Below are 26,082 nucleotides of genomic sequence, written 5' to 3' on the forward strand. Positions count from 1 at the left end.
GCCCTCCACCCAAAATAATTCCCCGCCCCTGTCCTAACACAATCTGGATAACACAGCCCAGAGTTAGCCCTTACCTGAACTGGCATAACTCCTAGCATGAGTTAACGAGCTTTCATGTGTAGATGCTCACATTTTAAGTGCCGTTAGCATAGTTTAAGTGTAACATTTAATTTACCCTTAAGTAAATTACATTTAACTGTAGTTAAGCTCGACTATAACTGATTTATCTGTAGCTCTTGGTTATCCAAACACAAAATGTACTTTATAAGTTTTACCAGTTATAATTTCACAGTCAATACTCTTCTTTCATTTATAATGGTGGAAGTTAGGAGTCACTTTTATTTAATGTCACTGAAGTCAAACTAGGAAAATAATAACTAAACAATAAATAAAAGAAAAAATAAAGAAGTCATTATTCACATTTCTGAACCTGATTTCTCATCTTATTCTTTCATAAAGGCCCAATAAACTGTATGCTAAATTCTGTCAAAATGTTGGTGTGTTTGGCTTATTTCATGAGCTTTCTCTTTTGGCCCAGATACAAACATCACACTTTTACCAGTGTAAGTGATCAGAAACTGGTCTATACCCATAACACAACAGAAATTCTGCACCCACAGACTGGCAAAACCTGGTCTAAGATTTGCCTCCCTCCCCCAACTATGTACCCTATGACAAAACTTCCTTTGGTTTTAGCATTTCAGGGTCAGATCCCAAGTGAGTAGTCCTACTGAAGAACTTAGATGTTTAAAGTTAAGTACATGCTTAAAGTTTATCTGGATCCAGGATATAATAATCAGCCCGTTATAGGATCTAATTAATATTCTTTGCATAACTCCAAGATTGTACTGGAGTTCATACTAGACTCAGTGTACTGATGTTCGGTCTCTTTGCTTTCCATTGCAGAAAAGGAATATATTTATACAATGTGAAAGAAATAGTAGATAACTTAAATTATTTTATTCAAGGGAAAATAAAGCAGCTGTTCTTAATTGTGGCTAGTGACATTTGTTTTTTGTCCTATATATATCACATGACTCACTGTATGCATATATAAAACTGCGTAAAATTTGCTTTGTCATGCTGATAAGTTTCTAAATTGTGAGTGGCTTTCTTTACAGGATGTGCATTTAATATACTATTATGTGTAACTGTTCAAGTGGGTTTCACACTTTCATAAGTAGGTTCCTTTTAAACATTTTGGCATGTTGTCATTTATTCTGGACAATATTTTACTAGTTTTTACCAAGAATGTATTTGTTCAGCACTGAAAAGGAACCGAGCATGATATACATCTCAAAACAATTGCATTCAGCTGTCCAGGAGGAAAAGATGTAGGACATTCCTGTCTATGCCTGGGATGTTTTCTTCAATGTGCCATGTGTATCATAATATATCCTGTGCACATATATATATATAAGGCAGACTATGCCACAGGAACAACTGCCAGGACTTTTCAGTCCCCAAAGCACATAAGAATCCTGACCCCGCCCCTTTCAGCAGCCCCTCCCTTCCCTTTGGTTCTTGGCAGCATCTCCTCTCTCCTGCCCTTCCATTCCCCCATCACCCTCTTTACTCATGCCTCTGGGTGCAGGGACATCCGCCTGCCGCTCTTCCAGAGGTTTATGTCCCACTCAGACTGGAGCTACAGGAAGTGGCTGCATGAAAAGCCAGATCTGGCCAGTGACAACAATCGTGGTGCCCATGGTGAATGGGTTACCCTGTCCTTGCTGGAGGAGCACCTAGAGGAGATAGGCAGGGAGAAAGAACTTGTCCGCTGCCACTGTCCCCAGCCAAATCTGGCTCTCTGTAGAGCCACTCCATGAAGCCCTGTTAGGAATAGAGCAGGAGTGACTCTGGAGCTCCCCTGATTCCTGAAGCAGCAAGGACAATGAAGTGGTGGTAAAAGAGGGAGGAATGGGGTGCACTACTGACCATTAAATGGAATAGACCAGTGTTTATTTCACTTAGCAATGGTAATCTCTCCTTCCTGAGCAGATCTGCATCCACTTCTCTCAGGGTTTCCCCCTGCAAGTGTTCTGGAATGCACCATTCTCATTTTTTATATTAGACCTGTCCCACTATTGCTTGATAGTTTGAATCCTGTCAGATTGTGTCTCCTCAGTTGTTTCCAGTGCAAGTGTTCTGACTACTGGTGACCACTTTTTCTTCCTTGTCTGGTCATATTTTTTAATAAAACCCATGACTCTCTATTCCCTGCTATACTTACTGCAGTCAGTGTGTCCTGCACATATATATATATATAAGGCAGACATGCAAGAAGTATGCTTACTTACTGGACCTCTCAGGGGACTTTTATGTGGAGATGACTGGTTTCTCTATTCCAGAGTGACTTACATGTGAGCTGGGTAGTAAGGCAGTCAGCCCTATTAAAGTGATGGCAGTTCTGGGCATATTCAGTAGAGCTCTAGGCAAATTTTTGCCAAATTTTCTGTCAAAACTTGGATGCCTGTAGACTCTTAAATTTAATTTTGGAGACTTTCAAATCCGAATTACCTAGTGAGACAACTGTTTCTTATATCTGTAGTTGATGTAATGGAATTATGCTCTTAACACAATTTGAGTATTGTTTAATTGCCTATATATGAAAATGTGTTTCTTTTCCTTCTGGTTTCATATTATGGGACTTACTATAAACTCAAATAAAAAAAGAAGTGTCCTGAAATCATCTGCATGAAATATTTTATAGCCTATTTTTTTCTTGAACATGTAGGTGATTTGAGAGAGATTTCCAAATACTAGCTGTGGATTATTTAATAACTAGTGCTCATAAAACTGAAGTTTGTTTGTTTTTTTCTAGATGTGCCATCCAGTCCCTATGGAGTGAAAATTCTAGAGTTGTCACAGACTACTGCCAAGGTGTCTTTCAATAAGCCAGACTCACATGGAGGTGTCCCCATTCATCATTATCAAGTAGATGTAAAAGAAATGACTTCAGAGACCTGGAAAATAGTGCGCTCCCATGGAGTTCAAAGTGAGTCTGCAATAAGAGAACTAGATATTTTTAATAATGTTTTGTTAAAAGAATATCAATATGAGTTAAGTCTTTGTTAGTATGACCCATCATTACAACACCAGGGACCATATCTTCAGACAGTATGTGCTTTTGAGTCCTTATAATCTTGTAAAAGCAAATTGACATGATTCTCTAGTTTTGAATATTAAAATATGTATTAAATATGCATTTAATTGAGAAATAATAAAAGGACTACAGCATGCCATTTTTAAATCTGATGATTAATTATTGAGTTTGAACTACTTGGTAAAATTTTACATTCCCATTAGTCTTCATTACATATGTTTCAAAACATAATTATAGAATCTTATATAATAAATGATTGATTAATGCTACAGTAAATATCTTTTTTATGAAATATACATGGTCAAGATGCTAGGCAGATGGAATCAAATCTTAGTCAACCTTCTGCATTACTTTAAAGGCATAAAATATCTATAAAACTCCATAAGCAGCAGAGGAATCTACTGGCATGGGTGTCAGAGTGCTGTTAGAGTCCAGTAGTCCCTAACAGACATACATATCATTAGGTGTTGTTAGCAGGTACTATAGGTTAGAGCAGGGGTTTTCAACCAGGGGTACATGTACCCCAGGGGGTACTTGGAATGGCCTCAGGGGGTACTTGGTAGCGTGCTCACCGATCGGCTGTGGGCTCCCCCCTTCCACTCTCCCCATCCATCTGGCCACCAGAGGAATCTACCATCTGCTGGGGGTACACTGACCCAAAAAGGTTGAAAACTCCTGGGTTAGAGCATCCCTGCAATGATGTGAGGAGGTTGACTAGTTTCCAGCTATCTACAGGTTGCCAGATCACAAATTTGGCCAATACATAAATGTGGGTGCAGACATATAGTATGATTGTTTGAGAGTAAATGTACTTTAAATTATACTTTGTAGTAAATTTACTTTGTAATAAAAGCTGAAAGCAGGATTAGCTCTCTCAAGCTGACTGCCTACAACAGATCCTTTTTCAGTGCCTGTCCAGCCATAAAATAGTGAGAGTGGTTTGCAGAGTAAATGGCTCCCTCAGAATGAAAAAGACTAGGGGAGTAGTAAAGTTATTACACACTTTTCCAGGACTAAATTTACCCTATATTTGAGTGATTTACTATGAAATAAGTTTGTGTATCATGCATGTGCTCCAAATTTACCGTATAGTAAAACTTCCCACACTCTAAATCTCTCTCTCTCTCATACACACACACACACACACACACACACACACACACACAGATTGAAGAATTATGTTCTAGATAATCTCTTTACCTTCAATATTTTAGCAGAACTATAATTATGACATAATACAATGGCTCATTTGTTTATTTTAAAATTATTTGGTGAATTATGCTTATTGTCAGAAATGTCCTAATTAAGATGGCATAACTGTCAATTAAAGCTTCTGATTACCCCAAATTAACACATCATAAAACTTCCACTTTTTGGTGCTGCTTCCTCCCCCTCCAAATTTTTTGAAAATCCTTTGGCCATTTAATGTTTCAAAATGCTGCCAAATCATTAATATACTATGATGCATTGCAATACATTCTCACTTTTGGGGGCAAGAAAAATTCAAGTTTTAAAGATGGTAAGTTTTAAATTAAACTCAAAACTTTGCCAAACTAAGGATCAAAACTTGACCTTTTAACAATTTAAAACAAAGTGTAGAGCTGGTTACAGGTTTTCTGACAGAACATCCCTCAGAAAGCCCAGTGCACTGGAAAAGAATTTGTAGAAGTGTGAAAGGTATGAAAGGGGTAAAATGTGAAACTGTTTTAATTTTTTTATGAAAGTAGGGTTGAAATGTTATATTATGCCTTTTTTCAAAGAAAATTATATATTTCTCTGATTATAAATTTGGAAGACTACGCTTCATAATTTTGACTACAGGTGGAAATACCATAAAATAGGGAGGTGGTATGTTTAAAATTGCAAAATAAAAACATTTTGTGAGATTTTCATCATCTTCAGGATTGTTGATCAAGGAGTTTTAGAAAATTATAAATGGCATAGTGTATCAGAACTAAACTACGGCATGCAGTGCACATGGATATATGTGTTTCTTTTGTCACCATGTATGGTAGTATAATAACATATTTTAAGTTCCTGTCCTTAAAATGTGTATTTACTTCCTAAGCTTTAGCGGAGAAGAAGAAATAGGAGGAAGACTTTTGGCAGTCGATAGTATCACTGGTGGAGGGGTGGCGCTCTACACGAAAAACTGCATTGAATCAAATACAGTAGATTTTTAAACCAATAAGAGAGGTACCATAGACTCTTTGTGGATAGAAACCCTGGGTTTCAATGGAAAAAGTACGTCTGGGGATATATTATCGACCCCCAGACCAGGATGGAAACAGCAAGCTTGAAATGCTAAGGGAATTGAGAAAGGCTGTGACAATAGAAAATGCAGTAAAAACAGGCAACTTCAACTACTAACAAACAGACGTTGTCAATCTAAGATCAGGCTGGATTACAGAGACCAAATTTCTTAATGTTATAAAAGACTGTCCCTGAAGTAGTTAGTCCTGGAACCTACAAGAGGAAAAGCCATTCCTGACCTAGTCATAAGTAGTGCACAGGATAAGTGTTATTGAGCCATTCAGCAGTAGTGACCACAATACAACTGGGAGACAATAAAATCTACCACAGTAGCCTTGAACTTAAAAAAGGGAGACTATACCAAAATGAGGAAGCTAGAAGTTAAATGGGGGCCCTAAAGAAATGAAGAACTTGCAGGTAGCATGGAAATTGCTTAAGAACACTAGCACTAGATTGGAGGCACAAAGCAAATGCATACTGCAAATAAAAATAAATACAAGAAAGCAGATTAAAAAAAAACCAGCATGGCTTAATGGCTGAATTGGAGAGGCAATAAGCAGAAAAAGGCCTTCTTTCAAAAAAATGGAAGTCAGATTCTAATGTACAAAATTAAAAAGAGCATAACCACTGGCAAGGCCAATATGAATCTGTAATAAGACAAGATAAGAGAATTTGAGGAGAAACTTGCTAAAGACACAAAAGGTAACAATAACAATTTCTTTAAATATATTAGAAGCTAAAGACCTGCCAGGGAGTCATTTGGACTTTTGGGTGATCAGAGTGTAAAGGGGTGCTAAAGGATGACATGGCTATTGCTGAGAAACTAAATGTGTTTTTTGCATCTGTCTGCACTGTGGAAGATATGAGGGGAAATTTTGTTACCAGAACTACTCCTGAGCCAAATTGAGGTTTCAGTAGATGAGGTTGTGGAGGAAATTAATAAACTAAACAGTAGCAAATCACCAGGACCTGATGGCATTCATCCTAGGGTTCTGAAGGAGTTCAGTTTGAAAATGCAACCTGTCATTTAAAACAGCCTTGGTACCAGAGGACTGGAGTTTTGCCAGTGTGACTACCATATTTTAATATGGTATAGTCTCTAGATGGAACTACAGGCCAGTGAACCTAACTTGTGTTTCTGGAAAGCTGTCAGAAAGAATAATTAAAAAAAAAAATTGTTCAGCATATGGATGAATATGACTTGTTGGGGAGGAATTAACATGCGTTTGTCAAAGGGAGACTGTGACTTACCAACCTACTGGAGTTCTTTAAGGGTGTCAGTAAGCTGGTGGAACCAGAGTTACCAGAGTGAAATGAGATAGTCCACCTTTAATCTGATAAGTCTTACCAATATCAAAAGTTTTGCCAAACATCAAATCATTTTTTTCATAATGGGATCAACTTTCAGAACAGCCATGACTGTATACTACTATACTGTGTACAAACTACTGCTTGAGAGAAATCTGTAGAAGTTCTTTTCAGATACTGTGACAGAGAAAATGTCCTTGCCTCTCACAGAAATAAAGCATAAGAAGTTTTAAAGTCTGCTATAATGCAACAGTAAATGCAGGCATCAAATTAGGTACAAATAGTTAAAGTGCATTAGCAAATGTCTGGATGTATTAAAGTGCATTAACACTCTGTGTGTGTGTGTGTGTGTGTGTGTGTGTGTGTGTGTGTGTGCGCACTAACTTGGGACTAACTGGAGTCACAAGTCATTCCACACAAACAGCATTAATTTCCTTTAATGCCTGTACATGTAGACGCCTGCCTAAACCTGCTTAATGTGCATTAAGCTAATGCACATTAAATTCAGGTCTGCTTCAGTGCATGTTTAGATATTCCCGGTGTGTAATTAAAGTGTGGAACTCATTGACACCAGATGTTGTGGAAACTGACAGTTTAGCTAGATTCAAAAGGGAACAGGACAAATTCTTGGAGAAAAGGTGCTTCAGTAGCTATTGAGCATGGGAATTAGGGATACAGCCTCTGAATCAGACATTCCTAAACCTTAAATCCTGGAGGCTGCAGGTGAGAGAGGAACAGTGAAAAAGAAACCCTGGTTATACCCAGTTCAGTCTTCCTTTCAGCATCCGCTGTCTGGCACTGTAGGCACATCTACACATGCTTTAATAAGTCTTTTCTAATGTGCATTACATTTAGTACCTCCAATGTGGGCATTAGGCTGTGCTAATATGCAGTAGGACATTTGCATGCTTTTTTAGTGATGCTTAATATACAGTAACCTATTTTACTGCACATTAGCGTAATGTCAGTTTTTTACGTGACACTTTAATGAACATTATAATAGTCTACTACACAGTAAAGTGCACATGTAGACATGCCCTGTGTGATGCAGAATACTGGGCATGGTGATGGACCTATGATCCAACCCAGTAAATGGCAGTTCTTACGTTCTTATATTATTAATAACTAGATTGTTCAATTCAAAGTAAGGATGCAAGGAAGAGGAAAAAAATGTAGCTTTTAGCCATGTATCATGATAGTTTTCCATTTCTCTTGATAACTTAGTTTGAATTTTTTGGTTTCTCTTAATCAAAGGGTATACAGAAATTATTACATAACAAGAACAGTCAAAACATTATTGTGGTTTTTTTTTGGTGGGGGTGGTATCAGTACTGACTGGAGTTATTTTCCTGCCAACATTCACTCAGTTTGATTTTGAAATACTCTCTTAATATTGCACTTTGATTTATATATTTTAATTTAGGATTTGTTATTTTATTCATTGCTCCTGTACAATCTGTTTTAATTTCACATTAGTTAACTGTGAAGCTGGAGAATATCCTGGGAAGTACAAATACTCAATGGGCTTCTGTGATCAATGCTTTTTGTGACTAGTTTCCAAAATACCTTGAATCAGAATGGGCATAGCTCAGTCTCCTTGACCTCAACTCCACTGTAGTTTTCTCTGAATGAACTGCAAAACTATCTCCTCTTCCTGTTGTTTGTGGCTCCCGTTGGTGTCAATATTTGTATTTCTCCTTTTCTCCATAGATTTTTATCACTTTTCCCTGTATTGTTCTTTTCTCTCCTTTCCAATGTACACTTCCCCCTGGTGTTTTACCCCCACATCTCTCTCCATTCCCTTGTGAGAGTTTGCCCCACACTTCAACTCTGAGATGTCACAGTGAAAAAATGGCATGTGGCCTGCATATGTTAGAGATAGAAAATACTAGGTAGATCACTCTACCAAAGAGCAAAACCTTGGAACACCTCCATGTAAGTCCTGAAGCATTACCTTTGAATCTCAAATACATTTTGTAGTTTATAAGTAGGTGAAAAACAAAAATGCTTTCCTTATTAAGAAGAATGGTAAGTGTAGCATTAAAAATTCATCAGGGACCATAATTAATATAGTATAATAAATTAAATCAGCGTTTTTTTCCACAGCAAATCAAGACTTTCAATAAGGATTTTTTGGGTAAAAAATAAATACACTGTGAACTTTTAAATCTATTTTGAAATGTTTATACTACTGTAACATTTCATATATCACTGCTTCTTAGACACAAGGGGGGAACCCAACCATATGCGCAGCTTTTTCAGCTTGTACTATACAGACTGACATCTTTTTTGTAAATTGATGTAGAGGATAATGTACTTGAAAACCTGTTGTTTTTTACGGTAAAATACCATAGGCACAAACAAACAAAACCATTGAAGTGCTACCAGAAACAAGCAAACCAAAAAAACCATACTCACCTGCTCTAGGAGGGAGAAGAATCCAACCATGCGAGGGTTACCAAAAACCTTTTGTCTTCTATACCAACTATAGTGAGAGCCAGTGTAAAGACTTAGGTTTTAAGTAAAGACTACTCTTATGTGCAGTCTGTTACCACACATTTTCTAAAAGTCTTTTTACACTTACCTGTGTTAGTTTTTATCCTGTTTACAGAGCTATGGCAGGTAAGGTTGAGAGAACACTTCCATTTAAACCATTATTTTCAATTGCTTAATGCTTTTTTTTTCAAAACTACTTTTTCTCAGCCTCTAAAGCCTTTTTACTTCACTTTTTTCATTCTATTGGGAAACTCATAAAAGTTGAGACACCTCTTTCAATTTGAGTTTGTTGAATGAACATAATGTAACTTAATAATTTTAGGCATGTGTGAGAGAGAGAGAATTATGTGTGAATAATTCAGAACCAGTTTTCTTGTAAGGCTTCAGACTTACTTATCTGAGTGCTCCTCAGTAGAGAAAACATACTTTGTCCCTACATGCAGAAGTTTTTTATTTAACATTGTGACACTGTGGATGCTTGACAAGAAAACCAAAATCAGAGTATATACTACCACTGCTGTGTGTTTTTTATAGTTTCTGCTGTGTAAAACAGTTTTACACTGTGTACAAGCACCTCTCTCATGCTTGGCTAGCTTTTAAAGTAGCCATTGTCAAATAATTATTAGTCAGAACTCTTTGATGAGAAACAGACTTTAAAGATGAACAATGCATTAGTTACCTTAAGCAATAAGCATTTGCCTTGTCTCTCTTACTGGGATAGGGAACAATAGTGGCAGCTATAATCCATTCATTGCCTTTGTAGACAGTGGGCGAGTTTAAACATGACACTGTGTCACTCTAGCGACACTCTCCCTTGGTATAATGTAACACTTTGGCAACATAGGGACTAAAAAATAATTCTAAACCACCAGCACAGCAGAGTAACTACCTCAGAAAGAAAGTACTAAATGACAGTGCAGTAACAACGGCACTGTAGGAGTATTGTAGATGTGTCCAGTGATACTAATTGGGGGTGTATTATTTGATATGAGGGGCATCTCTGGGCTGGGTATTTTACATATTACACCTGGGACTACTACAGCCAGGGCAGGTACCATTAACATGGCTGTATTATAACTGCTCCATACCACTGGAAGTCCTGGTTGCTCAGTACTGTTGAAATGTAAGTACATAAGCATGGACTTAATAGCATTACTTTAGCTACTAGCATTGGAAAATCTTAGTCCTCAGGCACTTGCTTTATCTAGCCATAGAACTATTACACTGTAGAAGTAAAACCCACTGGGACCTGTTCTGCCTTTGTTTTTTTCATTTACCAAGTACTGCCCATGTTTGCTGTCTTTCATAGAGAAGGGCATAATACTTGCAAAGGACTATATACGTCACAATCAACACCTTATATTCCACGAAGAGAACACTGGGAACCCAGCAGAGATCACAGAACACAGGCATCACATACCACACTCAGTAATTGAGCTATTATACTTTACCACTATTTCAGTCTCAAAATAGTTTCAACGTGATTGTCAGAGTCTAACAGCAGCTGGGTCTTTAAAAAAAATCACTGAATTATAAACTAATGACAGATGTGCTTTCTTAATCAAAAGAAACAGCTGCTTTCTTCAATTTGTCATCATCACCTATGCCTTGTGCTGGCTGAAGCTCAATCCAGACTCTGTCATCCATCCATGCCCCCAAGTTAGGCACTGAACCATATTTTCTAGATTGAATGAAAGGGAGATGCAGTTATATATTGGGCTCTTGAGTAACCCTCTTAGGAGTTCCATCTGTATGTTGAACAGGAAGGAAGATAGTATGGAAGATTTTAGAACCTCATTCTTGAGAGCTCTTTTGGAAGAGGTACAATTGTCCATAATGACCCAGTGAGATGTTTGAAAGAAAATAATAGATTCACAGAAGAGTCATCAATCTGTTATGTTCACTGGTATTGAAGGCAGCTGATAGATCTAGAAATACCAACATGGACATCTGCCATGAGATGCCCCTCATAAATACGCTGGCCACAGATGCCACTCAGATCATCAGCTATCACCAGGAAAGATAAGATAAGCAACCAATGTACTATCTGTTTAATAGCCATGTATCTATCCAAATTTATAAGGATTAGGCAGGTCAAAAGCATGGAGGTACTGTGAGTGTTGTTTGCCCTAGCCTTCTACACAGTTATACCCAGAAAGGGAAGGTGTGAGTACCTACTTGGTAAGTGACATTGTCAGCATCAAGTAAAGGATGCATGTTTGCTGCCTTCAACAAAAGCAACAGCCTGCCCTTTTTGATGGGCTCCACGTGTTGGACACTCAGGGTCTTCCCCATTGGCTTTCACATGCCAGCAGTGGCATGAATAAAATGTAAAGACTGTGAGAGAGATTTTTTTTCTCCCACTGCTCCCTGTTTCTCTGTCTGAAACACTAGTGGAGAAGAAAACAAACTGTTTCCTGAAGTTCCCACTGTACCAGAGTGGAATAAGGTAGTCTACCTTTAATCTGGTAAGTCTTGCCAGTAAAATAACAAACCATTTCTTCACAATGGGAGCAACTTTCAGACCAGCTACCCAGCCAAGACTGTATACTACTATACTATGTACCAGACAAACTATTGCCTGAGAATTGAAGTTATTTTCAGATACTGTGAGAGAAAAGTAACTGTCCTTGCTTCTCACAGAAGTAAAGCATAAAAATCTTAAAAGTCTGCTACAATGTATAAGCCCCAGCATGAGAATGTCAGCAGCACTGCTCTCCTTTTCACTACAGCTTCATTTGTTAAAGTTCATTTGTAAACCAGGGTAATTTGTAAGAGCGAAGCAAGTAAACTCTAAATTAATGGTGGAGATGAAATAGCGTGTTGAAATTTTGCTATCCAGAAAAGAAATGTTGCTGTCCAGTTACAGAAAGGAGTCTTTCAATTCCCCCAGCTCCCCAAATAAGAGCCAAGGTGCAAATGCTATTTGTAAATCTACCTTTCTTAAAAGAAATTCTCTAGTGTTGAATTATAGGAGGGGGGGAACCCCCTTTTTTTTTCTAAAGTGCTAAGCATATTTTGCAAGACAGTGGTTCTGACCCTTTCTTCCCAGATAGATCCAAACATAGTGGTAACTATTTTAAGTGACAACAAAACAGTCAGGAAGAAAATGAAAAAAACAAATAATTCCTAGCACAATTGTGGCACAATCTATATTTAATCATTACTGTATTTAGACTGAAGCTCTTTTGGGTAGGAATTACATCTGTGTGCCTGTCCAAATGTGGGCTTGATCTTGGTTGAGGTTTCTAGATGCTACCATAAAACAAATAAATAATACAGACAATATTTTTAACTTAATATCAATATATTTTAATGGAAACCACAGGAACATAAAGGGAGTTGCTTATTGACTCTAGTCTCTGGCTAGTTACAGACATTCAAAAAGCCTGAGGCAGAATCGATTTAAGTTGCATGGTTTTCTTTAAGTGGCATAATTTAGATTGGTCATGAACAGAACACACCTTTGTGCTAGGGGGTGAAAATCTTAGACCATGTTCTGCCATTTTTAAACCAGTCTGTGTGTGCCAAACTGCTCTTCTGTTTTGGATATAGACCAATTTACAGTTTTACACCAATAAAAGTGTAATGTTTATACCTGGCCTCTGGTTCAGGCTTCACAATAAGTACTACTTGAAATGTAATCTGAATTAGAAAACCTAATGTAGTAAATTATCTTGTTCTTTTAGATATATTAGCCACTGTACTCTTTAGCCATGGGGTGTTTTTCTCTTGATCTGCAGTGCAATAAAGTCTCCATCTACTTTCTGCAAAAGAATACTTCCACTTTAGAGTCAGTCATTTGGAATCAATTTATACATAGAGTATAATTCATAGAATCCACTTTTTGTTACTCTCGTTATTAGTCTTAGTAGTAGAATAGTACCTAAGGACCCCAATCAGAAATTGGGCCCCATTGTGCTAAACACTGTATCGATTTTTATTTAAAAGGAAGCCCCTGAACCAACTGGAGATTTTTAAAAAGTAAGTATTCTTCACTTGATAAAAATTTTGTTTTTCTTTGATCAATTAAACCAAAGTTTGGTAAGTCAAGTAATCTATGTATCTCACATTTACTCGTCGTAAGACAGTAAAGTAAAAAAAAAGTCCAGGATCTAATTTTATGTATTTTTTTTCTACTTACGTAGCCATTTACAGTTGTGCAAAGGGGATATAAAGCTGAATGGTAGAGTTTTATAGGCCTTTCCCCTTTGATACAAGTGACTAGAAAAAGTAGAAAATGAAGGTGAACCAGGCCCCTTATTTCATAGCATTTCACATCACCTTGCCAGGAACTTCAAATGACTCTACCAAGCACAGTGTATACAGCAGTGAAAATTGGCCAATGTCCTGGTGCTTCCCTAATAATCCAACGTAAACCATTGGAGAGGGAATAGTGATGTTTTAAAATATTTCTATTTTCAATATCAAATGTTACTTGAAGTCCTTAGCAGGCCTCAGAAACCAATTTGCAAGGGATACAAAAGCACCCAGGGGGCTTCGGCCACAGCCACCTGCAACATGTGCAGGGAACTCATGCTTCAGCAGCAGCCCCCGTGTGAGGAGGGTGAGTGCTTGGCATCTGCCACTCACTCACCCAGGGCACCAAAGTTCCTAGTTATACCTCTGGTCTTTAGTATTAGGAATGTTAGGCTTAGATATATATAATTGGCACTCTGAAGTCAATTCAAGGAGATGATTCTACCATTTTAGTGACAGTGATGGGGTTCCTTGCCATGCTTCAGGGGACTTTAAGGGTCCCTATACAAGTGCTCAAGATTAAGGGGGCATTTTAATTAAAGCAGTTCCCAGGGAGCTGTTCTAATTAAAATGCTGCAGCATCACATGTATTAAGCCCCTGCAGTTTAAGAAAATGGCTGCAGGATGCTTTAAATAATCTGATGCGCTTTAGTTAAAGCACCTCAGTGACCATGTTTAAACGCACAGGAGTTTATATATATGACTCTGTGGCAATGCTAGAACATTATAATTAGAATGGAGCAGACTCAGTTAATTGATTCTGCTTCAACATGTTCTAATTAGTACGCATCAGAGCATGTATATAGGCACATTAAGCGGGTTTCTTTAATGTGATTAAAGAAAAACAAGGCAATTATATTCATTGAATATGCCTTTTATTCTTAATGGTTATGAGCGTAGAAAGTTGAGGAGACAGATATTGACTGCCATTTGAACAGAACAAGCAATTGTGTTTTTATTTCTCAGAACCTCAAGGAAAGTGGAAAGTATACCTCTCATGCGTGGCTGGATTGGAAATTAGCTGTTGTCACTCTTTCATTGATTTAGCACCATCAGAGGTTCATGTTAATAACACCTTCAGTTTGTGAGCATATACTTTATTTAATGCATATGCAGATACTTAAAAATGTTTCTCAGAACACAGCTGTATACAGATCTTCATTTGTAGACAGAACACCTTTGTTTTTTTCTTGTGTCAGTATGTACCGTAAATAAATTAAATATGTGAGAGTTTGTTTTCTTAAGGAAAAGGTCATGTCTGTACCAAATTGGTATTTTATTCAAAGGATTTTGTTCTTTGAGATGCCAGCTGATTATTCATTATCATAATTCTTCAAGTTCACAAGTACAAAAACGACATGCATCTTAAGTTTTAGTAAAAGTTCAAGTAGTTGTTTGTGATAAAATATAAAATATATATGAACAACAACAATTCTTATATCTAAAGTAATTTGTGGATATTGTTTGCAATGCAGTCTACTAGAGTGTAAAAAGAAGAGAGGAATTAAATCTTTAATTTATTTTAAACTGTTTAATCTCATGTAATCATTAGTGTTTATCTTTGTAAACTTGTGGCAGATGTGGAATACATAGCAGTAGACTGGAGAAGGGCAAGTGCAGTTCTTTTTTTTGAAAGAGAGAACCCAGGAAATTATAACCAGTCAGCCTGACTACTGAACCCTGGAAAGATTCTGGAAGAAATTTTTAAATAATCAGTTTACAACAAGGTGTCAAACACATAGCTTATGAGCCAGATCCAACCCAGAGAACCATTGCATCTTCCCCAATGTGCTACCAGAAATGCATGCCTTTGGTTCCTGGCATCATACACCCCTAGCTCCATTGTCCTGTCTAGGAGTGTGTAACTCTGGTCAATTGGTAGTGTCAGGGGTGTTCAGCAGTGTAAAACTGAAGGTGTGTGGTGACTTGGAACCTCATTCAGACAGCCCAGCCCAGACCCCCACTGCTGCCCAAACATATCCCCCAGATCCTGAATTTCATATCCAATCCAGGCCTGGAGTGAGTTTAACACTCCAGTCTGATTTACAAGCATTCCAAGGATGATGATATGATTTAAAAAAACAACAACCAACCAACATTGATTTCTCAAGATAAATTGTGTCATACAGCCAGTTTCCTTCTGTGACAGAGTAACTATCTCGTGTGTGTGTGTGTGTGTGTGTGTGTGTGTGTGTGTGTGTGGCAAGGAGGAGTACATTAAATCTATTTTAACTTTACTAGATCCTTTTACACTGTCTTGCATAACATTCTTAAACGCAAATACAAGTGTGCTCTAAATGAAATCACCATAAGATGGTTTCACACATGTTTGAAAAATCATACCCACAAGAAGCTATAAAAATATGTTGTAAAACTGGAAGGGTATTTTAGCTGTGGCTCTTCAGTGTTCTGTTGTATTTTTGGTTCTGTTTAATATGTTTGTTTTTTTTATCTAAAAGGATGATGGAATTAAGAACAAACATATAAAATGTGCTGGAACTACCAATTTTCAGAGGGTTTCCAAGCACTAAGGAGACAGGATCATAATTCAAAATATTCTTGATAAACTGTAGAAGTAGTCTGAAATCAAGATGAAATTCAAGAAGAGTAAGTACAAAGTGTTACACTTAAATAAGAGAAATAAAATGCACAAATACATTTGAGGTATTGAGGTCTCTTCCAGCTTACAAGTTTATGGTTCTTTGTTTCTATTATCTACTTGTTTCTATTATCTACTACATAAAAAAGGGATTTGTTGTCAACAGATGGCTACAAATGGTTTCAAAGGGTGACAGCCACATTTACCTTAAAAATAATGTATTAAGGAATATATAATTATATAACTATATCTATCAATCGATCAGTAGATAGATAGATATAGATATAAAGTAAAAAGACTTCAGTCATGCTGTAAATTAAACAATTCATTAAATATAACTTTTTTTTACAGACTGTTGCTCAAGTTTCAAATGCTATAGCTAATTTTACCTATCTTGAAAACATACTTAATATACCATCTCTTTTGAGTGACTGGGACTCAGGTCTGAAAAAAACGAATTCCCTGCAACTTCAAGTTCAAATCCCAGTATGTTCAATTCATACTTCTATTCTTCCATAGTTGGTACATTAAATTTAATGTATTTTTGTGAGTACAGTTGGTTAAATGAGTTATTAAAAACAAAGTCCTATTTGTTCAAGGTACACATTTATTAAACTTTCCTAGACATGTCTTAAAAAAGGAGGAATTTGCTTTTATCCAAAACGTATTGTTCCCACTGTTGTGCTGTGCCTGGAGCTTATCCTCCTATCAGATGTATGAAAATTCCATTTAAGTAAATAGTAATTGTGCATTTGCAAGTGATGGGAGAATTAAACTCGTAAAGTAGTCCACATAGCTGCTGCCTTTCCACTCTAGAGCTACGTGAACCTGGCAGAGAAAGCATACATAAAATGTACAAATCTTTATGGGATAGTTCTGTGCATTAACATAATATTACTTCATTTTCTATTTAACTTTATTAAAATATATATTTTGTTCCAGAATATCACTATTAAAAAAGCAGTAATTCTTTTGTGCCATTCAAGCTTTTAGGTAAAGCATTGGGCTTAGCCTTAGTATGCTGAACCAAAAGGTTTAGACTACTTGACAGGTGTCTTATAATTCAAATAGATATGCCCTCTGAGGTCTCAACCTCTCAGTATATGAAAAACACATTATCATAAGATGTACTATGTTGTATTGAAATCTAACAGTTGGTATCAAAGCATTTTCAAAGTGAAGCCGTCCAGTGTTTGACTATTTATCAGTGAGGGAATCTGAATGACCTATTTATTCAATGAAAGCACACTGAAGGAAAAAAAAAGTCATCAACAGAGATATGCAATTCATTAGTGCCCTTTCCCTTCGATAGTCATCTTATCACTTTCTGAAGACTGGTCTCTATTTATTTATTTATTTGTTTATTTATTAGATTTGTATATCACCGTTCCCAATGAGGTTGTGGTAAATTGGAAACTTTAATTTTAAATGTTCTAAAATTACTGATCAATTGTGGAACTTTAACTTTAAGCTCTACTACTTCTTCCCTCGCTTGTCTCATCAAAATGGGGGTCGCTGTTGTGGATCCTGGCTCTCCACAGGGTTTGGTCAATTTGTTCATTGTCTTCTTCCAACTCCTTCTGTCTCATGTGCATCCCATGGAATTTATATACTTGAACATGTGAATTACCTTCATATTTATCTAATATCATTAGCCAGTTCACCAAGGTGTCCAACAAAGCCTGGACATTAATTACAAATTCCTGAGTCTTGTTCACTGTAATTTTAATGCCTAACATATCTCTGCTAAGCTCCACATTAGAGAAACTAAGTCTTCTATCTGCCCCTTCTTGCCTCAGAAACCTCCATCTTATATGCCAAAGGGTTCCTTGATTTTTGTAGTTTTTTGATGGCCTCCAAAACAGAAGGGAGTTAAAGTTGTTCCAAACCATAAAGAAGGATCTAAAGTAATTCCATTATTTCTGTAAGGTTCTGAGCAATTCTAAGAACTAAAAGTGAACAAAATGTTGCAAAATAGCAGGAGCCTGTCAGACTCGTATCTGCTTGGTCCACAGCACACCTGGCTGGAAAGGTTGATTTTATGTTTAGATTGTAAAGAAAAGCCCTAAGCTAAATTATGTAGATGACGTAAGGCATTTGGAAGGCCAGTGGGTTGAGTTATATAGAACACCTATGAGTAAAGGGAATGCCAAAATGAAATGTATCAGAAGGCATTTATACAGAATTTAAATTCTCAGGTGGAAGGAAGTGCGTATACTTATCATTTCTCAAGGCATTTTGTTCACCTTTGAAAGTGAAGACAGCTCAGGTAATGCATTTCATACATACAAGCAAATCCAGTGTTATGAAGATACAAGTATTCACAATGTGTGCACTCCTGTAGTTTGTAATTTTGTGTCTGCAACTGCATTTGATAGAATGTGCCATTTTCTCTGATTAATACTATGCTCCTTTTTAAAAGAAGCATTAAGTATATTGGAAACATCTAGAAACATTTACAGAAGGGGTTCCCCCCAAATGAAATATGTAACAAATCTGCTTAAGCAAAGAAATGATTATTTAAAATAAATTCCCCTGCATAGATATTATTACCACTACTGCAAGTTTATATTTTCCCTACTATACTTTGCTAGTACATATTTAGACCTCTTTTAGGGTGTATGTGATTACTATGAAGTAAGCTATTGTTGTTTATATATTCACAGTGGTATGCTGATCTGATCTGAGCGACTTGCTGATTTGGTTCCTGTGTTTTAATCTCATTAAGAAAAGGGTTGTGTAATATAATATTGGCTTTGAATAACTGATAAATAGGAAGCATAGTCTAGCTGCAGATTTTGCCTTTCAAAGCAGTATTCATCTGCATCTATTTTACATTTCCAATCTCTATAAAAAGTAAAGTACACATACAGAATATTTATGCTACACAAGCTGTTGCAAAATTTTGTAATAAAAAATAGTGAAACATTTTCTGGAGGATGTATACTGTGTAAGCAAATGCTTTTTAAAATGATTCAGTGACATGGAATTTCTGAGGTTTCCTCACTACTACTAATACTTCCCAGTTGGGGAAAGATGGAAGTAATGATATAATTACGCGTTCCTCTGTTGCAGTCCCAACATCAGTAAATGCACCAGCTTCTTATCAGCTCTCTGCCCTTTTTCCTAAGTAGAAGTATTAAGAAATGGAAGTGTAATCTAACTGTCCACACCTCCACCAGTTCAGGCTGGGGCCTCACAACATATGAACATAACAAATGCCATACAGAGTCAGATGAATGGTCCATCTAGCTCAGTATCTTGTCTCTCACAGCAGTAGGAGTGGATGCTTTAGAGGCACAACATTGAACTGGATATACATCAAGTGATCTATCACCTATCCATTACTCTCCCTAGTATCCACCATTATTGGTTTAGAAATACCTGAGGAAACATCTCCAAACATTCTGCTCCACAGCTATTAATAGCTCCAGTATCCATGAATTTGTCTAGTCTCTTTTTGAATGTGTCTGTGCTATCTGCCTCCATGACCCTCTCTGTGAATGAACTACACAACTTAACTATATGTTGCATAAAAAGTACTTTCTCTTATTAGATTTAAACTGTCTTGTACTAGTTTCAATGGGTGCCTCCTAGCCTAGTTCTAGTATTCTGGGACTGAGTGAATAACAGTTCCCAGATAACTTTGTCCCCCATCCTTGACGCTTTATAGACCTTTATCATATTGCCCCTCAGCCTTCTCCTTTCCAAACTAAAGAGTCCTAGCATTTTTAGACTCTCCTAGTACGGTAACTACTCTATACCCCTGATCATTTGGGTTGCCCTTCTCTATACCTTTTCTAATCTACTCCATCCTTTTTGAGATGCAGAGACCAGAACTGCACACAGTATTCAAAATATGGGCAAATGTGTCTTGATGATATTCTCTGTTTTGTTTCCAGTTCCCTTAATAATGCCCAATATTTTATTGGCTTTTTTGGTCACCACATTGAATTGACCTTTTTAGACAACTGTCTACAATGACTTGAAGATCTCTTTCCTGAGTTATACCTTCTTTGGCAATCCCTCACAGTTGAGAATGATTGTCTTCCATTATATCTGTGTGTCCAAAGATGGCTAATGAGGACTTTCCAGCATCAACAGACTCTACTGCAGCTTGGACATATGTTTCGCTGTGGGGTAGGTGGTGCTGGATGCTTTATTTTGTCCATGCCATGCTTTTCCTGCCACTCCTGCTTTTCCATCTGTTGTTGTCATGAGGTTTCAAAGTATTGAGATCCCTGCAGCAGGCTCTCCCTCCATTTGGGGTGGTCTTGGGCAATAATCTCCCATTAGTTAACATTGGTGTTCAATTTTTTAAACTTGACCTTGAGGACATGTCTGAAGCACTTTCTGTGCCCTCTTGTTGAGTGTATGTATTGGCTGAGCTGGGAGAATAAAACTTGCTTTGGGATTCTGGAGTTGGACATATGAGTTGCATGGCCAACCCAACAAAGTTGATGTTGAATTATTATTACCTCAGTACTTGTGATGTTTGCTTGCAGGAGGACACTAACTGGTACATATGTCTTCCCACTGGAATTGGAGGATCTTCTGTAGGCAGGGTTGATGGTACTTCTCCAACAATTTTAGCTGCCTTCTGTACATTGTCTGTGTCTCAGATCTGTACAAGTTAGATGAGTTGGTGTCATTTTGCCAAGCACAAAAGGCCTTGTACTTACTATAAATCAACACTTGGATCTCCTGGTGCTTCTTATCAAGCCAGTCTTGATGTTTCATGGTAAAGATTCTAAATGTCTCTTCACAGATATAAATGATGATGGCCTTGAGGATGCCCCACATGCTGCTGACCTTCTTCCATTGATGTTGAATGGGATTTACCAGTTTTTGGTTCAGGCATTAGTGAAAGAGGTCTCACTTGCTTGGGTCCCTGAGGGTTGCAACATTAATCTTGATCTTCTGTTGGCATTGCTTCTGCTGTACCCATAATTTGGGAGCCAGTTTGAGTGACATAACTGAGTGGATGAGTAGATGATCAGTCCAGCAATCATCAGCTCCTAACATAGCTTGGGTGGACATCTTTGTAATCCTGGGCACAAAAGATGACATAGTCTTTCAGGTGCCAATATTTAGGTTGGTGGTGTTGCCATGATATCTTGTGCCTGTTTTTCTGCTGGAACAAGGTGTTGCTGATGGTGAGTCCATGTTCCGCACATTTGGTCAAAAGAAGGAAGCCACTGGAGTTGATCTTTCCTACTCCCTCTTTGCCACTGGTTCTGTTCCAGAGGCTTGAGTCCCTTACAGCTCTAGCATTGAAATTGTTAAAAAAAAATAAGTCTGTCTTTGTCTGAAATGTCAGAAATGACTTGTTCAAGGTTGGCATACAATTCCTCCTTGGTTTCATTGACAGCATCAAGAGCTGGGACACATGGGCTTATGATATAGGCATATTGGCTCTGTACCAGTTTAAGACTGAAAGTCATGAGGAGCTCATTAAATATAATGGGGAACTCACTGAGTTAGTTTATGAGTTCATTCTTGATGGTAAAACCAACTCCTTGTAGTCAGTGTTCTCCTTCCTGTTTACCTTTCCAGAAGGAGATATAGCTTCCTCCATGTTTTTTGAGTTGCCTATCTCCTGCTTGCAAGGTCTCACTCAGTGTAGCTACAAAGATGTTATCACCTGAGTTCTCAGGCTACAATTGCAGTGCAGCACTCTGGGCATTCACTGTTAGAGTTGTCAATGAGGGTCCCGAAGTTCCAGGTCTCAAAAATGATGGTGGGTCTTCACTAGTATTTTCAACCATAGTAAAGGCTATCCCACTGGATGTGGTTATCCAGTAAGGAAGAAATACAGAATACTGTATTAGGCTAAGTTTAGGGCACCTTTCTGCCCCCCTCCCCATGTGCGGTGAGCAGAGCTGATCCTGAAGAGATCTGCTCAGTCACAGTTAAAGCTGCTGAATCTCATTCCTGTCTCATCCAAGTTCTAGACAATCTTCTTGTAACTGCCAACTTCATGCCAATTCATGACTAGGAGCTTCCAGACCTGATAATCCTGCTTATATCATCATTAGCTGGTCAACAAAGAGATTAAGGAATGTGCTGGAAACGCTGTTTTCATGGAAACCACCTGTGTGTGACTGCTTTAATTGTGGACAAGCTGCTGCACATCAGCTTCCACATGGCTCTTGACAGAACAGGACAATCTAATGGCAAGGAGGCCAAGACAACTGGGGATCTTGTTCCACTGCAGCTTTCATCCACCTTGACAGCCACTGAGATTTTAACATCTTCTTTCATATACTCCACCATTGAGGACTTATAGATTGATGCTCACAGGCTGGGAAGGCTTATTACAGTGAAGACCAGGGATCCTGGTTTTCTCTGATTAAAAAAAAAAATCCAAATTTTTCCGTGATTAAAATGAAACACATCTATCTATCTATCTAGCATCTGTCTATCTATTAGTGGTGTTGCATTTTAATCATGGAAAAATGTGGATTTGGGGGGTTTTATTAAATCTGAAATTTGGGGATTTTCTTTATCGGAGAAAACCAAGATCCCCTGGTAATGACCTGTATTTGCCATATCACAGCACCATCAAAGGATATATGTGGCTTTTCAGGAGGGAAAGCATTGCTTCTGCTGTCTTCACCACATTCTGGTGATTCTGCCACTCCTTGGTCCGCAACCGCTTATTCGTCAGAGTTACCCCTACTTATTTCACGGTTAACCTTCCCTGAAGGTCATTCCACTATTTGAGTCATACCAGTTAGTTCAGAACCACCATTCTGTATTCCTCTTCATAGGGTCGTCTCAAGGTCTTTACATCATTTATGACACATTATACATCTACTTTGACATCTTGAACAGGACTGTAGTGCTGCAAATGCCTTGTGTAGGTTCTCTGTTAAAAGTGATTCTTCCTTTCACAACCTGATTTCAGTCTATTTTGCATACCTGCTTGGGAGAAAAGGACAACCCGTGTGGCCTAATTTATACTTGCTGGTTGTTCATGCCTGGAAAGAAATAGCAGTAGTGTCCAGCAGACTGTTATGTGCCTGCCCACTCTAACATAGAGGCACAGGGGTAGAGTCTTGCCATGCCTATCCTGAGGGCACCTGCTTGAACAGGGGTGTTTGCTGCACCAGTTTAGAGTGTAGGTGCAAGGTACATACTGGATGAAGAAAAGAACTCTGAGGCATAATCCAATTATCCAGTCTGCTCCTGGATCAGAGGAAGCCTCATACTTGAGACATGATTAATCCATTAGTGTTAATGAGAGTTACACTCTTAAAAATCTAAGCAACCGGATAATAGTCCAGTCAAAATAAGTTTACAGATGCATGCAATTAGAGTTAACTTTTACTGGTTTCAGAGTAGCTGAGTGGATTAGAATTGTTTCCCTGTTTGAGAGACTGAGCAAATGTAATAAATAATTCAACATACCCCAAAAGCATATTTGCATTTAAAGCATAGAAATGAAACAAGCCTTGTATTATAAAACATAATTCCAATATATAAAATGGAGGAAGATGCTGAGATTTCTTTTGTGTTGTTCTGTTCCTTTCTGTTAGTATGCAGTGTTTTAACAAAATAGCGTGATGTCAGAATTTTAAACAAACTTCTAGCTGAGATTTCGGGTTTTGTAACATGAATTGATTTATCTACCAGAATTCTTCAATTCTTTGGGCACATAGATGTAAATTTGCATATTTTAAGGCAGACCTTCCTGAGGCTTGGCATGGACAATTCCTAAATTGTGACTTTTTGTGCAGACTTTAAAAAGTAATGACCTGGGTCAATTTCCCAAGACTTTCAAGGCCAGCTAATTAAGAAAGAAGCTTCCTTGCTTGACCTTTTATATCTTGAAGAAAGTGACAATTCCATGCTATCGTTATAGATTAAGAAAATGAGAATTATATAAAATGTATTAAACAAAGGCATTGCAAGTTATCAAAAGAAAAAAAAAGAGCAGTGGGAATACTACTGATCTTGTATTAGGGTAACTTCAGTCTGCTCCATGGATATTAGTAACCCTTAATGTTACCATTAAGACATGTTCTAACATGTCTCACAGCACGTTCTAACTTTAACACCATGTGACACTCTATAGATTTATTATGGTCTAAATATTACGTGTAACATCACCCTTAGAGACTGCTTGTGTGACTTGGAGCCAAATGTTTTGTCTACATTTCCCATCTGTAAAATAGGAACAGTAGTATTTCCCTACTCTACAGGTGTTTTTTGAGTATAAATATGTTAACAATTCTGATATGCTCAACAGTTTGACCAGGAATTATTATAATTATTATTATAATTATTAGTTTTAAATTTTAGTGGCATCAGCTTTCACTGAATTTTTGTAATGAATAAATAATCTCATTTTCCATTCCCAGAGGCTACATTTCCCAGAACTGATGTGTAATTTAAATTTTTGCCAGTGACACATCTACTCACATAAATTTATATATAATTTCAAGTAGTTTTTTGCTCTGCTAAATTTTTGTGCCCAATGGGATTATTTTCACCTTCCAAGGAAACTGCCTTGAAATAAAAATAAGAAAAGAATAAACTCCTTGAATATTGTATCTGGAAAATAACACTATTCAAATAATGGAAGATATATTTAATGATATATTTGAAGTTTAGATTATATTTCTTATTTCATTATTGAAATCACTGTAAGGGGACTTGGTGAGTAGCGTTTTGCCTTTCCTGAAGAAACATTATGTTTATTTATGCATTCAGTGTGTCCTTTTTAGTGAGAAAACTGTATCACAAAAATTTTGATGTATCTATATTGAAATGTTTTTTGGATTACAATTTTGCAAAATGTTTAAAGAAAAAGTGGAAATGTGAAAAAATGTAGTTGATATATTAATAATTGTGTGTGTTTGAGTAGAGACAGAGCTGTAATAATGTGTATATACTCGCTCTAGCTATATCTGGCAGCTCCAGACTTCCTTAGCAATGGTATTTCTTGCTTCAGAACCAGACACAGAAGAAGCAATATTTTGTGGTGCTGATTTTAATAGTTCTGTCAGCAGTCCTTGTTACCACTAACCCTAAGATTTGTTTTACATGGCAATGGACTCTGGTAGAAATATTTGGATTAGTTCCTGAGTCTTTCTTCCCTTGAGGATAATATCAAACTTTGTGTAGTTTTTTTTATATCCCTCAAGCACCCTCACATATAAATAATTGAAAAGTTCTTCTGTTGTCCCTCCTGCCAAAATACTTACCTATGAGGCTAAAATAAGCATGATGAAATAACATGGATGGTAATGTTTCTAATATAGTGTTGACATTCATGCTTTCAGTTAATCTCATTCTAATTAGTTAATAGAATGCAAGTGATTGGATGAGGGAAGATTGGTAGAGGGTACTTAACATCACAAAGGGGTAGAGTAATAGACTAGGATTTGAAAAAAAACAAGTATTCTTGTAATACTTGCAATGAAAGATGCACAAATGTAATTCATGGTACAAGTTTATTGTTTGTTGCTAAGCGGGGGGACCTGGACAGCTGGGCAGCAACAACACTAAACAGTATATTTTTCTAGATGTGTTGTTAAGGATAATAATACAACTGTTTTCTGTCAAGTGAAGACATTTCTACAACAATCCTTCTCTCTTTCACCTCAAGATTAGGAACTAATACAGTGTTCTCTGTGAACATGATCCAAAGCCCAGTGAAACTAATGGAAAGGTAATTGTCTTGGTGGGCTTTTAACTCATAGGAGGCAACGTCTGGAGATGTCCTAGAAGTTGTTACATACAAAAACCATCTGCCTTATTGTTAAGTGGAATGATACATGCATGCCATGAATTATACTGACCTTTTGTTGTCGTTCATGTACAGCTTAACTTGTTGGTTTAGTGGAGAAAAATTCTGCAGTTTCAGATTTTCATAGAATCAATGAGTCAGAAGGGACCTAGACAGATCATCGAGTCCGACCCCCTGCCACGGGCAGAAAGGAGCACTGGGGGTGGCAGGGGTCATAACACCCCAGCCAGGTGCTTATCCCGTCTCCTCTTGAAGATTTCCAGGGAAGGTGAGAGCACCACCTCTCTGGGAAGCCCATTCCAGGCT

The 26,082-nt window shown here is 37.4% G+C and overlaps 1 protein-coding gene across 2 annotated transcripts in view; it reads left to right on the top strand.

Moving 5' to 3' along the window:
* NCAM2 (neural cell adhesion molecule 2) overlaps nt 1–26,082 on the top strand; it is a 529,363-nt gene that overhangs the window by 405,604 nt on the left and 97,677 nt on the right. For both annotated transcript variants that reach the window (XM_019528766.1, XM_019528767.1), the window contains exon 12: nt 2,822–2,995. In XM_019528766.1, coding sequence (XP_019384311.1) covers nt 2,822–2,995 — 174 coding nt within the window. The remainder of the gene's footprint in view (nt 1–2,821; nt 2,996–26,082) is intronic.

The sequence above is a fragment of the Crocodylus porosus genome, unplaced genomic scaffold (assembly GCF_001723895.1).
Source record: "Crocodylus porosus isolate Cpor-Errol unplaced genomic scaffold, CroPor_comp1, whole genome shotgun sequence".
Classification (NCBI taxonomy): Eukaryota; Metazoa; Chordata; order Crocodylia; family Crocodylidae; genus Crocodylus; species Crocodylus porosus.